Source organism: Carassius carassius, chromosome 11, assembly GCF_963082965.1.
Source record: "Carassius carassius chromosome 11, fCarCar2.1, whole genome shotgun sequence".
Classification (NCBI taxonomy): domain Eukaryota; kingdom Metazoa; phylum Chordata; class Actinopteri; order Cypriniformes; family Cyprinidae; genus Carassius; species Carassius carassius.
In genome coordinates, this window is record NC_081765.1 from 6,244,926 (window position 1) to 6,259,266 (window position 14,341).

Genomic DNA, 14,341 nt, shown 5'->3' on the forward strand with positions numbered 1-14,341 from the left:
TCTCCATTATAAAATGTGCATAGAACTAAGAACGGGCTAAACTAAAATTTGTTATGAATGCCAATTAACACAATTACAAGTCTGTAGAAAGAAGAGGGTTAAAACAAATTCTGTTGAACGAGAGCATATGTCTTGTTACGCTCGGATCATTCTCTATATTTATTTAGAGCTTCGTTCATCCAAACTGCAACCGCGTTGCTACGTCAGTCTGCGCATCTTCTCTCTCTGCGCGCAACCTTCACCGCTCCGGCGCGCGCGCAAAGCCATATTTATCTGACAACTCTGGCACAGACAGTGCTATATCCTGCCAGAGGTCACAAGAAGGAGATATATCACATTTCTGACTGTGTAGGTGGGTGTGTACCTTTTTATATACATTTAAAGGAAAGATAGTTTTTCCCCATTGCCGCCCTTTCCAGTCCGCGTGTCACCATTTCCTCCCAAAACGAGCCGGACTTTTTAGCGCGAGCTTCCCGGGTGCTCCACAGCAAGCGAATAATTGGCGCGGTTGTGGGCATCGTCATGATCGTGGCGCTGGTCATCGCAGTTCCGCTTCTGGTCCAGACCTCAGTGGTTTCAGCGCACTACGAAATGATGGGCACTTGTCGGATGATCTGTGATCCGTACAACCCCAAACCGAGCGCCACGGCGCTGGAGGTGATGCAGGATCTCAGTGCCATCCCACCATCTTTCGCTCAAGGGACTAGAGGGGAACCGGGGCGTCCGGGAAAACCGGGACCCAGGGGTCCACCTGGCGAACCGGGTCCACCTGGTCCAATGGGACCACCTGGAGACTCCGTCAGGCCTGGATTTACCGACATCACATCGGGAACGGCGAGGACTGAGACAGGAGACGTTGGTCCAGTTTTGGGGAACAACAAAATCGCGTTTTATGTGGGTCTCAAGAACCCTCACGAAGGCTACGAGGTGCTCCGCTTTGATGATGTTGTGACAAATGTGGGAAATCACTATGATCCCACTACTGGCAAGTTTACGTGCCAGGTGTCGGGGATTTACTACTTCACCTACCATGTGCTGATGCGCGGAGGGGACGGGACGAGCATGTGGGCAGACCTCTGTAAAAATGGACAGGTATTTCTACTACGTTTACAGGAGCAAAAAAACAGCAAACGCATGATGCGAATTAAGGCTAATTGAGTCTCGAGTCACTCAAGGGGGTCAAGAAAAAAGATGGTGGGTCTTAAAGAACATTATTTCCCCAAGTGTAGACAGCGTTCCGCACAAAAGTTAGACGCAACGCGCCGCGTTCTTTATCGCAGTTCATCCATAAGTTATTATTTATCACTTCGTTCTACATTTCCACATCACATTTTCACAACAGATAAAACTGTCTAAATACATTAAGGTGCCGAGAGATAATGAGATACGCGAGATTTTGTCAAACGTTCAAGGCTACTGACAGAAATTATTGTAAAAAGTTGACGCCAGTTCACAATAAATTACGATTTGCATTATAAAGAGCCAGTCGAACGGAGGCATATTGTGCATTAATAACAAAACATTGGCTGTTGTTGCTGCAGACAGAAGGTGAATACATATGATGTATTAAAACAAGTACGCTACTGATACAGTAATAATAAACAAATAATTTGGGCTATTATTAATCTTATAATTAAAATTATTTTTATTATAAGTCATGCCTTTGTTAATTCTTTACCAAAACTAGCAAAACGACAGGGTATTCCTCCTTATTCACAAATATTTAAAAAAGACCAAAAGAGAAGTTTTATTTCTAATATACAGGCTATCATGGCACTGAATGACATTCTGCGTGTATCTGAACAGGTTCGGGCGAGCGCCATCGCGCAAGACGCCGATCAGAACTACGACTACGCGAGCAACAGTGTTGTGCTGCACCTGGACTCTGGAGACGAGATTTATGTCAAGCTCGACGGCGGAAAGGCGCACGGAGGAAACAACAACAAATACAGTACATTTTCTGGTTTCATTCTGTATCCAGACTGAGCTGCATGGCACCTGCTGCCTCTCAATCTGACTGTTGATGAATCTCCTATCTCCGCGCGGCACTTCTTTGTCATTCCTGTCCGTAGTGTCGCTGGGAATATAAGGGTCATCTGGACTTAGCGCCAGTGTGAGAATATGTTGTCTAAATTTGTCCCCTTCTGTTTAAAGATGTCTGTGTTTGGCTATTATAACCAATTAAATGAAACGCGTTAATTATGCAGAAGGATGGTAAACAAGATACAACACTTTATTCATATCTGCATTGTTCTCTAGGTGATTTTTTTGCTCAAATTAAAATATTTTCCTGCATTTATGAGCCCCTAGTGGACCCTAGTGTGATGCAATTTCTGGTGTAGGCCTAAGCTAAATTTGTTTTATGTAGACATGGACAAGCATATTTTGCTCTAAATCTGGACAAGTGCACACAAAAAGGTTTTAAACATTTCAGCCTCTTGAAAAAAAAAAAAATAATTTGGAAAGCTCACCCAAAAAGGTTCTGTCGTAATTTGTTTATTCATGTTCCAAACCTTAAAGACTTTCTTTATTTTGTTTAACCCAGAAAGAGATATTTTGTAAACTGTCTCAGCTTTTCTTTCCCATTAAAGTCAGTGGGGTCCAATGTTATTTGGACCCACAGCATTCTTCAAAAAACCTCTGGTTACAACGGAAAGAAAATCATCAGGTTTGGAACGACCCGAGGGTGAGTCAGTGATGAAGGGATCTTATATATATATATATATATATATATATATATATATAGTTATGCCTTTAAACTCCCAAATTAAAATCAACTGCAAATGACTTTATTTTGAAACATACAGCTGAGCAGTAGAGTATTAGAGTGCATTTTCAGTTTGTATTTAAATAACAAGCCTGTGTGTGTGTTTTAATGAAGTGTTGTAGTTCAGCAGTGAACTCTGGGTCTTGACGTTTGACCTCACACAGGTTCTTCTGAGATCCTCAGCGATAACACACCTAATATAATGAGTATGCCAAACATCACTGAAAGAGAATATGATGTCTAGTGCAATCAACCAAATAAAGCCCATGCATTAAAATGGCCAAAATTCCAACCACCGACACCACTCTGAGTATGAGTTATCCTGGTGTGCTTTTTGATTGGTAATTGGTGCCTGTACATTCAGATGTTTTATGTTCTGCAACAGATGGAAGGTTAATAAACATCCTCAAACAACAACATTGTGTCTGTTAATCCAGCCAACACTTAGCTTTATATATCATGAGCCTTCAGAAATGCCTGATTACACACAGCCATTTTTACCCAACACACACTTACAGCAACTTGTGCTTGTCTTGTTGGGCTCTACAAATCTAGTTTGATTTGTTTGCATAGTCTGATTGCATGCCAGAGCCTCTAAATCCTAAAGATTTGCTGGATTTGCCTAATGAGACAGATTTTATGATTGTTCACACAACCCATGAATTCAACTGATTCCAGAGAACACCTGAATTATTCAGTTTTTGTCTTGGATTATTTGTTTGAAGTATTTGGCAGGCCACCCATCTGTGTTAAATGTTGTATAGTACTGAGTGACAGTTCGGAGTGGACTTTTGTAGGAACACGGCCCTTGATAAGCTTTTATTAGTCTGTGTATGTGTGTAAGTGCGATCTGATCCTAAGGATCGTGTGAGGGGGCACAGCTGGTAGTTACAGAGTGACAGAAAACTAAGCCAGGGGGCTCACATCACTTTTCCTTCTCATTCTCCCCCTTGCTCATTTCTCTCAGCTCCTCCGCTGCTCTTTAAAATATATAAGCTCACACACACACACACACACAAACACTGGAGCATCTGGCTAACAGACCTGTCACACTGTGTGGCATTACAAGGCTTTCAGGGAGTCAGCAGGAGTGAACACACGCACACACACTCCAGTAATTATATGGCATCATTCAAAGAATCTCTGTCACAGCAACTTTATTTCATCATTAGACCTCATGGACAAACACGCTGCTGACACTTCATCCAACTCCTACACAATCACACATCTCTGTTAAACATCACCAGAAGTTGTTCGATTGAGATACACCTTATCGTTTTTTTATTACTGATGTCTAAACAAAATAGTGTAATACAAATACTTTGAAAAATTTCTTATTTTTGCTTTAAGTTTTTTAAATCAAAACCTTCAATGTTAAGTTTTTTTTTGAGCTAATAAAATGCCTCTGGGGTTCAAATACGTTTTAAAATGTTGCATTGAAACAGTACAATTTATGAAGGTAGATCACAGGTAAAACAGATTCTCATTAATATTACTCCAAACACATTAAGACACTATATGAACATTTGTAATTCAAAAATCAAACACGTTTGATCACTGCTAACCAGTTATATTACAGTATAAATATGTATTATTTCCACCAAAATATTAGTTAAACCAAAGCACGTTTTAAGGGTATTGCAGGGAAAAGGGCATCTAGTGAAAATTAATCTGCTGTATGCCAAGATAAATGCGGTCTCTTAAGTTCAAGACACTTGCAATGAAATTTAACACACATATACATGCTGTCCATCACTCATTATACCTTTCTCTCTAATGCGCAGCATGCCTCAGCCAATCAGAGGTTAAAAGGCCAAGCACTCAGCTCTAACGCATGCTAAATAGAGACACCAACACTGCTCTAGATTTTCAGACAGAATAGAGGAAATGTGATACATTGTTGAAGTGCAAAAGTAGATAATAAAATTCTTGTGTAACACCTTTAAACAACAAATTTTAACCACAGATTTTACTATCAACCTTAGTCCGCTTTACAATAACAAATGAATGGAGAAAGGCATCACTCATAATCACCTGTTTCCTGGTAACACCTTCGTTACATTTACAGAATTAATGCAGAAATGTAATTTAGCGAACACTGTTATTACTACCTACAAATCATGAATTCTATTAAAACCACTTCTAGAATCCAATATATTGCACAACCTCCCTCAATTCTTAAACGTATAAACATTAGTAGTCATTCAGTAAAGACGCTTACAAAACTATACACTTTATTATCGCCTATAGATACCAATTCTGCATGTATTTTTATTTTTATTTTGTTTTAGAAAAAGAGAATGTCCCGGACTATACATTGCATCTAATTTGCATATTAATGTGCTCTCGGGGCAAAGCATAATAAAAAGGAGTGTGATAATGGGAGTATTAACATGGCAACACTGTGTCACGCTGTCTGGTCTCTGTTTCCCTGAGTCTCCACTAGTGGTCTCCCTTCCCCATAGGCACCTCACCGTATGCACTACAATTCCCACAATGCCTTGTCTCTTCATCACAGTAGTTGCACTCCTGTTAATTGCACTCATGTGTCTTCACTTGATAGTTATTACCCTGCCTATATTAAAGGAGTCATGACCCACAATTTTCACTTTTCCACGAGAATCAATGTATGTTATGATTGCCTAACGATTATACACTGGCCGGGAAGCCGATATTTAAAAGTGAAGCGTTTGTTTACCTCAGGGTTTGTAAAATAGCCCACGTGCACGCGCACTCAAATACGAGATTTTGATTTCTTCCCCGTCTTGACGTCAAGACGGGGCAGGATATACCATATATGGACACCGCAGCAGGAAGCTCGCCCCTTCCCCTCTCCCCCTCATATTCAGTCGCGAAAGACGCTGGAGTAGTGCACACGTGAGTTGCTCTGTGGTTGACTGTCAGAATCAACATGTAAATGTGTTTTCTCTACCAAGAACGGACCTAGCTATCAGAGACCAGTGGATTAAATTCATTTTTAATGACGCGGTTCCTTCAACCCTTCCACTGGCTTATCGTTACGTGTTTGTGCTAAACATTGTACGCCGAAAACCTTCACAAATTTGGGGCAATATTAGGCGAAGTTGGCATCGAAGCTCGGGAAAAGCGCCATTCCAACAAAATTTCCTGCAATTCAAACGTTAAGACTGTGTTTTTATTGCTCTACTGTGTGTAACAAACAGCATAACTGCTAATGCAGCTATTGTATGCTATTGCGTCTGTCACTAGACAAATAAACGAAAGACTGAAGGTGAAGTAATTATTATTTATGTTCCCTGTAAACGGACTGCAAAAACGGACTTTTGACTGCATTATAATGATTTCTTAATTCAGAATATGATCAAGATTGCATAGGTTGATGTGTTCGGGGAATTTGCCAGTTAATAGTAACATTTAAAGCCCCTTAAATGAACGAAATGACTCGAAAAAAGATTTGTTCATTTTGATGAACTAGTTTGAACAAGAGAGTCTGGCGTTGCCAGATTGGGTGTTTTTTCCGCTACATATTAAGGCCGGTTTACGGTGGGTTTTAGGTGGGTTTTCGCCTGGAAGGCTTTATAGAAATCTGGCATCCTACTGAACGAAGTTAAACTGAGAGAGCGTGGCGTTCACAGACACCAGAATGAACGACTTCACAGTAACGTTCATCGGGCAGAAATGCGGTACGTTCAGTTCATGTTCGCCCAAAATATGAACTAGTTCATGAACTATCGTTCAATGAACGCGTCCAGGCACAACTCTGGCGGGAGTATTAGCTTCGAGGTATGGGGAATTGCTGCTAACGTACTTTGCAAAAAACAAATGACTGAGATCATCATGAATTCGGTTATTGTTTATTTATTGCCTAACGCTTACATGTGGCCCCGTCTAGTTTGTGTGTGTGTGTGCTCACGTCTTATATTTGTGTGTGTGTGCTGTGCTCACGTCTCATATGAGTAACTTTATGTGCGTAGATAGTTCATATACATGTATGTGTGACTAGTACTTAGTATATATGCAAGCTTGTTTCATATGTGTGCGTGAATCAAGTTTGATTTAAGCCCTAAACGGCGCTGGCCAGGAAACCGGTCACATTCATTCACAACTTGCGCCATGATGTCAGTTTGTAATGATATGCTAAAGCGTTACCTGCGGTGTCAACCCCCCTCCTTCCTGCAACCAATCAACATGCCCCTCATTTGCATTATTATAATGACCGTCCACGACAGCCAAAATATCGCATCAGATCTCGCGAGACAATAATGCCTACAGAGATAAGGGTCTGAGGAGCTCTGTGTTTATTTTTTTTTTCCAATTTTCTTTTTTAGAAGGGCCTGAAAGACTATAATACAGCAGTAGGTATCCAAGGTAATATGAGGGTATGACTCCTTTAACCGGTCTCTTACTGTTTGTCTTGCCTTTCATTTCGTAACCCAGTTTCCTTGCCTTCCGAGTGTCCTCGTCTTCCGAGTTTCCTGTTCCTTCCCTGTTTGTTTATTTGTTGAATAGATTTATGGTTTTGACCCCTGCTTGTGCTGTGGCGCTAGGCTGGCGACCATACTGAGGCAGTGGCGCTCGCCCTCCGCTCCACCATACTGGCTGGGGAACGGGAACAGGAAACTCGGAAGACGAGGACACTCGGAAGGCGAGGAAACTGGGTGACGGAATGAAAGGACTCCATCAAGACAAACAGAAAAAGAACGGTTAATATAGGCAGGGTAATGACTATCAAGTGAAGACACCTGAGTGCAATTAACAGGAGTGCAATTACTGTGATGAAGGGACAAGGCTTTGTGGTAATTGTAGTGCCTATGGTGAGGTGCCTATGGGGAAGTGAGACCACTAGTGGAGACTCAGGGAAACAGAGACCAGACAGCGTGACACATTGTCGTAAGAATATTTCATATTTCATAGAAATATTGATCTATAAATTTATTTCCATATTGACTCGTTGTGTATCCTCAAAATGCCTGATTAACATAATTTTTGTCCTGGTGTCCTGTTATGCCCGGTTTAATTATAAAAGTCATATTCCGAATTGAATCCCAATAACATTAAATATCTCTAAAAAGCTCTGAATGTTCTCTGTGGTCTTCTGTAGAAATTCACTAAAATATAATGTCCTCTCAGGAGGATGTTTGAATAAAAACCCAAAATTAAACATGTTCATCATATAAAGTGATTTTATCGATCATACGTTTTTTTTTTTTTTTTATCTTCTGCGTTTTGGTTACCTGGACTTTTAATAAAAAAAGAGAACATTTCATTCAAATATCTTTTTTTTGTGTGTTTTTAAGCTTAACCAAAGTCGTATGGGTCAAAAACAGCACAATAATAATGTTTATGCAAGTATGTTTTATTATGAGAGTGTGTTGTTCAGACAGTTGATGACTTATTGAAGATCAGTTCTCACAGCCCCCTGGGCATTAATGGGACTTTTCAAAGATTTTAAACACACACACGCACACACATATCCTATAATGAGCTGATGAGGTCTGCAGTGTTGACTAATTATGTGGTGTGCAATATGTGAAACTGTTCTGAGGCCTTTTATCTGCTAAGAGATGACAGCTGCCAGTCAACAGGACCAACATCTCTGTCTGTGTCTGCAGAACTGTCAACAAGCAGAACAGACACAAAAGCCCAGAGTACGTAAGAGACGTTCTGCCATTTAAGCTTATCTAAAACTCAGTGTGTGATGTGTGTGTCGGAGAGAGGGTTTTCTGAGTGTTTCTTTAGTTCCCTCTGACATTTACCTTCTTAAATCGTCTCATGTAATTTTTATGAACAGTTGCTGCCCAGTGTTTGAGCTCTCTTCAGCTCGGTGTGTGAGAGCATCTGTGTGAATGGATATGTGTCAGCATGATTTGTTGTAGGTTTGCAGTCATTTGTAAGCATCTTATTATGTGAATAAAAGCTGATGTGAGCGAGAGTGCCATGTTTATAATGTTCTGTTTAGAATGAAGCAGTAGTATACGTTTACTATACTTCTAGTAGTGGTAGTATTCTTCTACTTATGCCCACTACTCTACAAGAGACAAGCAGTTTGAAAAAAGGATGGATGAATTTCTTACATACTGAGTAGTATACAATGTATTAGGTTTATATACACACACACACACACACACACACACACACACACACACACACACACACACAGTACTATGCAAAAGTCTTAGGCCACTAGTATTTTCACCAACAAAAATATTAAGTCAGTTATTTCTATCTTTTGCTGTATCACTAAAAAATATCAGTTTACATTTCCAAACATAATTTTTGCCATTGTCAAGTTCTACTCTTGTTCAAGTTCCAAAGGACTCATAGACGACTCAAATTTCCTACTCAATCACTTTTATTTTTATTTTGGCTTTGTCAGTTGATTGGTCTGTTCATTGAATTAGGTTGTATACTTTTAAAACAGAGAACATGTTACCATTTCAATTAAATATTTTAATTAAACATTTTATATGAATTTTACGATAAATTACCTACTTAAGCCTTTACATGGAATGAAGAACCCATTTAACAAACATCAATGAAGTCAATGCTGCAGTGTTCCTTAACCAATCTACACAGCAATGGAGACCTGTCATCTCCTGGGGTGTCCTCTCAGTGAAGTGAACCTTTAATAGGCTAGCCGGAATCCTTCATATGACATGTCACTCACAACTTCATTGTGTATGGCTCGGGAAGCCATGCAGCAGAAGACTATTCCCCATACTTGAGGTCAAGAAGAGAACTAGACTCAATCTTTCACTTCATAAGGGCCAAACAGGTCCATAGTGGTGAATTCAAAAGGTGCAGCTGGGCCTGTTGGCTCTAGAGGTATTTTCTTGGCAAGTATACAGCCTTTTATTACACAGGCTTTGTTCCTCATCCGGAGAAGGGTTCCTGCCACTCCCTCGGGGTTTGCTTTGTGGGATTCTTGTGCCAGCAGTGTACACACCCATGCTTGAAATGGTAAAACTGGCACTGCGGTCTTAACTTCGTTGAACATCTGAATTCTAACTCCACAAACTAGTAGTCCAGAGTTCACATCTTGATATACTGCCAACCTGCTTAGAGTTGTGTCTGAAAAAATTTTACTTTTTTGAGCTGCAAGGAAGATGTCTTTTAGTGCATCTTCTCGTTCTTTGACAGTCAGTACAGCTTGCTTGGGTGATCTTATCTCCCACTTTGACTGTTTAGGCGCCCGACACGTCCTCTTCAGCCGCTGCTTGGCAGCTAGACAAACCCAGGCAACAACTCTTACCAGTTTGGACAGGCTAGTGAATCTTCTTACATCCACAAGATCTTTAACCCAGCCAGTGGGCTTCCTTCCTAGAAGGTTTACCAAAGGTATTCCTTTTTGAGTTTCACTCTTTGGACTTTCCTGAGTGCCTCGTAGGTCTTTTTTCTGCTTAGTCCTTCTTGCTTGAGCTTTTGTTAATGCACCTGAGAATGCCTTCCACTGGAGCTTGTTTACACTCTCCCTGGCATGAGCTGCAACCCCTCCAGTTGATTTTATAGGCCACTTCCCCACTGGCCACTTCAGGAACTGTGGTCCATTTTGCCATGTAGAATTCTCCTTCAAATCTTCAGAAGAACCCCCTCTTGTTATAATGTCAGCTATGTTTAGATGTCCACAGATCCACCACCAGTCTTGCACTAGTCCAGCTTTCTGGATTTCACCCACTCTATTTGCAAAGAAGGTTTTGTACCCATAACTGACTCTTTGAATGGCTCCTAAGCCCATTTGACTGTCGAGTAGATGGAACCATCTCTCAATTTTCATTTGAGCATGCTTTTCCACATACCTCCTGATCCTGGCTGCAAAGACAGTGCCACAGACATCCGCTTTTACAGCTTCACCCTTCTGATCCAGGGGTGTCAGCTTGGCTTTTGATTCAACGAATCGAACTTCAGTGCCTTGACATGTCTCCCATCTTATGTACATCACAGCTCCATAGGTTTGGTCACTTCCATCAGAGAAAGTGATGCCCCAAGATTTCCCTTCCCAGCCAGCTGGTGTGAGGATCTCTTCAAGATTTGCTGTGATTTTGTCAAGTTTATTTAAGTCATTTTGGGAAGTTAAGAGGTCATCTACATAACTGGGCTGTGTCAGTTCTTGGACTTGTGATTTCTTGATATTTGACAGCTGCTGTCTTCATGGAGCGAGCAAAGTGCGTTTTGGACTCATATGCTGCAACCTCCAACTCTTCATATAAGTCAGGATGTGCTCCACCCAATCTCTTCCCCAATGGACCCTCCCATAAGATGAGGTCTCCAATGATTTTTACCCTCTGGGGAGCGATTCTTCCCTCTCGGTGGCTAATGAGAAGCTTTTCTGGCCTTTCCAGTTCTTTAAATTTGACTTCTGGGAAGAATTCTCTCAACGTCTCAGGTTCAATTACTTGATGCAATCTTGATTTCATCCAAGCCGTAGCAGACCATTTCATGAGCTCTCTTCTGTTCTTTTAGGTGTCTTGACTCTGACTTTGAGGAGATACCTTTGGGTGTTCACTTCCATGGCCATACCAGCAACCCCATGCACAACTAAATTTATTTTCTCATGTCTCAACCTCAGTCTTTCAGCAGGCTTATGGGCTACGTAGTTTGTATCTGAAGCAAGGTCAAATAAAGTCCCAATCTTCTACCCTGCGTTTGCAGTAACTTGCATCAACATCATGATGACAGGAAGTTCCGAAAGTCCATTCATCTGCAGTAGCTCAGATTGGCCTGAAGCATCAAGTGTCGCTGCGGTTTTGTTGGTGTTGGTGAAAACCTTTCTGTATCGATCTGTCATTTCTGGGGAAAGTTCAGACAAGATCTCCTCTTGTTCCTCCGATAGTTTGCTTTCACCTTTACAGTCATTTCCACTCTTTATTTCCTCCCCTCATTTGACTTCTCCTTTTGGGCAGAGGAAAAAATGGTGGTCTGGGGCACCACCTTCCCTTCTACGGTCTTTATTTCTGCATTTGAAAGTGTCTCTGCAGTATCCATATTTATCATGGCATCCGAGACATTTTCTGCATGCTCCCAGCTTTTTCTTCATGTAGTTTAAGTCTTTAGAATTTTCTACAGAAGAATATTTTGTTGTTGTGCCCACTATCACCACAGACACCACATACCTCATCAAACTCTTCTTTCTTTGTAGTTTTCATTGAGGCAATCTTTCGATCATACTTCTTGTCTGAACTATCTGTTCCTCTTCAGGAACTCGAGCTGCGTCGAAAAATGCTTTGGGGAACGTGCTTTGAATATCGTGTGTAATCAGTCCAATGGAAGAGCGTGACGTCACAAGCGGGGTGATGTAAGCGACCAGGAAGCTATAAAAGCACGTGCCACGCAGCTGGCGTCAGCTTCGCGTCTTCAGCAAGCGCTCTGTGTGTGAATGTCATTTGTTTGTCTTGTGAGTCTTATTTACTGTTGTCTGTCCAGTAGAGCTCCAAGTCATGTCGAAGAGCAAGGTAAAAACTAAGCATATTAAGGGCGAATCTGGATCGCGTTATAGGTTGTGTGTTCCTCCCTGCCCTACACACAGCCTATGCGTGGTCTGCCTGGGAGCGAAGCCCTCGAGGGGGCCAACTGTCCTCCACTGTTCAAGGAGGGGGCCTTTGCAGCGTTCCCCGCGGCGCTGGTCCCGCTTCTGCTGCAGAACGGCGGCTGCACTCGTGGGATTCGCAAGTGGATTTGGTGGAAGGAATGGAAACGGGCGAGTCCCTATCTCCTTCCACTTCCGCCAGATCCGGTGCTCAATCTCTGGATTCGGAAGCACGCTCTGCGGTTCCTTCCACCCAGGGAGAGGGATCGACACTCCGCCTCTCTTCCTCCGAGGAGGTCGACGTGGAGTCTGTCGACAGGGATTCGCCACCCCACTCACCACAGTATGAGGAGCTCTTGGAGACGGTGACTCGCGCGGTGGCCAAATTGAGCATTGATTGGCCCGCCAAGAAAACAACTGAACCGCAGCGAAGCAAGCTTGATGAACGCTTCCTGTGCGCGAGTCAACCACCTCCTAGCCGGGGCCTTCCCTTCTTTCCTGACCTGCATGAAGACATCGCCAGGTCGTGGAAACGCCCGTTCTCAGCCCGCCTCTACATCCCCTCGTCTGATTACTACGGCAATGTAGTGGGGATGGGAGAGCATGGCTATGGAGTGATGCCTCGGGTGGAACAGACGCTTGCGAGCTATCTGTCCCCCGGTGCTGCATTGTCTCTGAAGCCCCGGCATTGCCCTCCAAGGCGCTCAGAACAACATCGGCTTTGGTGGGCAAAGGGTATGCAGCTGCAGGTCAGGCTGGTGCGTGTCTGCACACCATGGCGGTGTTACAGGTGTACCAAGCCGACCTGCTGAAAGAGCTAGATGAGGGAGATGAGATCAAGTCCCACGATATTTCGGAACTAAGAAGGACCGCTGATCTCTCCCTCCTCGCCACCAAGGAGACCGCCCGAGCGATTGGGCGGTCCATGGCAGCAATGGTGGCTGCGGAGAGGCACTTATGGTTGACCCTGTCGGAGATGAAAGAGCGGGACAGGGTCTGCCTCATGGGCGCCCCAATTCAGCCGACTGGCCTGTTCGGCGATGCAGTCAGTTCTGTCGTCGACAGGTTTCAGGAGGCCCGCAAACAAGCGGCGGCATTCCATAAGTTCCTCCCTCGTCGCTCTCTCGGGGCATCTGGGCGGGAGATGCCCCAGCTGCACCCTAGCTCCTCGTACCGCGAGGCCCAAAAACGCTCTCGGCCGAGGTCTTCTATGCCCAAGCAAGATCTAAGGGCAGTTATTGCTAAGATTTTTAAGTTATTGCTAAGGCAGTTATTGCTAAGCTAAGAAGTCCTCGGCCAAGAAGCCCTGACCCCACAAGCTAAGGGTTTCAGAGGGTACCTCTGCTGGGGTAGAGCAGTGCACACCGCAGTACACGGTGCCCGTCTTGCCTCAGCGCCCTCTGGGGGCCGACCTGCCAACCCTGCCAGTGTTCCAGGGCGTAGCAGTCCCCAGCGAGCATTGTTCTCAGTTTCTGCCGCCCGTGCACGTAGTGGGGCTGAGATGCTCGCCACCCCTGTGGGGGCCTCTTACACCAGAGGTCAGTCTCGAGAGACTGATTCCCTTAGTAGATTATTTAGCAGTGTGGAAACTACTGCCAAATGTATCTCAATGGGTCCTGCACACAGTAGAAAAAGGCTACCGTATTCAGTTCGGCTCTGCACCGCCGATATTCACGGGGTCATTCCGATGAATTCCGATGGGTTCTACAGCCGGTATTTCATAGTTCCAAAGAAGGATGGGGGGTTGCGTCTGATTATAGACCTGCGGGTCTTAAATCATTAAGTTATGAGATTGAAGTTCAAAATGCTCACGATCAAGCATGTTGTAGCTCAGATCAGGTCCGAGGACTGGTTTGTCACAATAGATCTCAAAGATGCATACTTCCACATATCGATCCTTCAACAACACAGGAAGTTTCTGACGTTCGCTTTCGGGGGCGAAGCTTACCAATATCGAGTACTTCCCTTCGGCCTTGCACTCTCACCCCACACGTTCACAAAATTTGTAAACGCGGCTCTGGTTCCCCTGCGCATGCAGGGCATCCGCATTCTCAACTATATATATAAAAAAA

The 14,341-nt window shown here is 43.3% G+C and overlaps 1 protein-coding gene across 1 annotated transcript; it reads left to right on the forward strand.

Moving 5' to 3' along the window:
- Nucleotides 1–291: 291 nt before the first annotated feature.
- On the forward strand, nucleotides 292–2,458 carry c1ql2 (complement component 1, q subcomponent-like 2). The gene is made up of 2 exons (XM_059561134.1): nucleotides 292–1,092; nucleotides 1,807–2,458. Exons 1-2 carry the CDS (start codon nucleotides 523–525, stop codon nucleotides 1,984–1,986), a joined length of 750 nt encoding a protein of 249 aa, XP_059417117.1. The 5' UTR covers nucleotides 292–522; the 3' UTR covers nucleotides 1,987–2,458.
- Nucleotides 2,459–14,341: the final 11,883 nt, after the last annotated feature.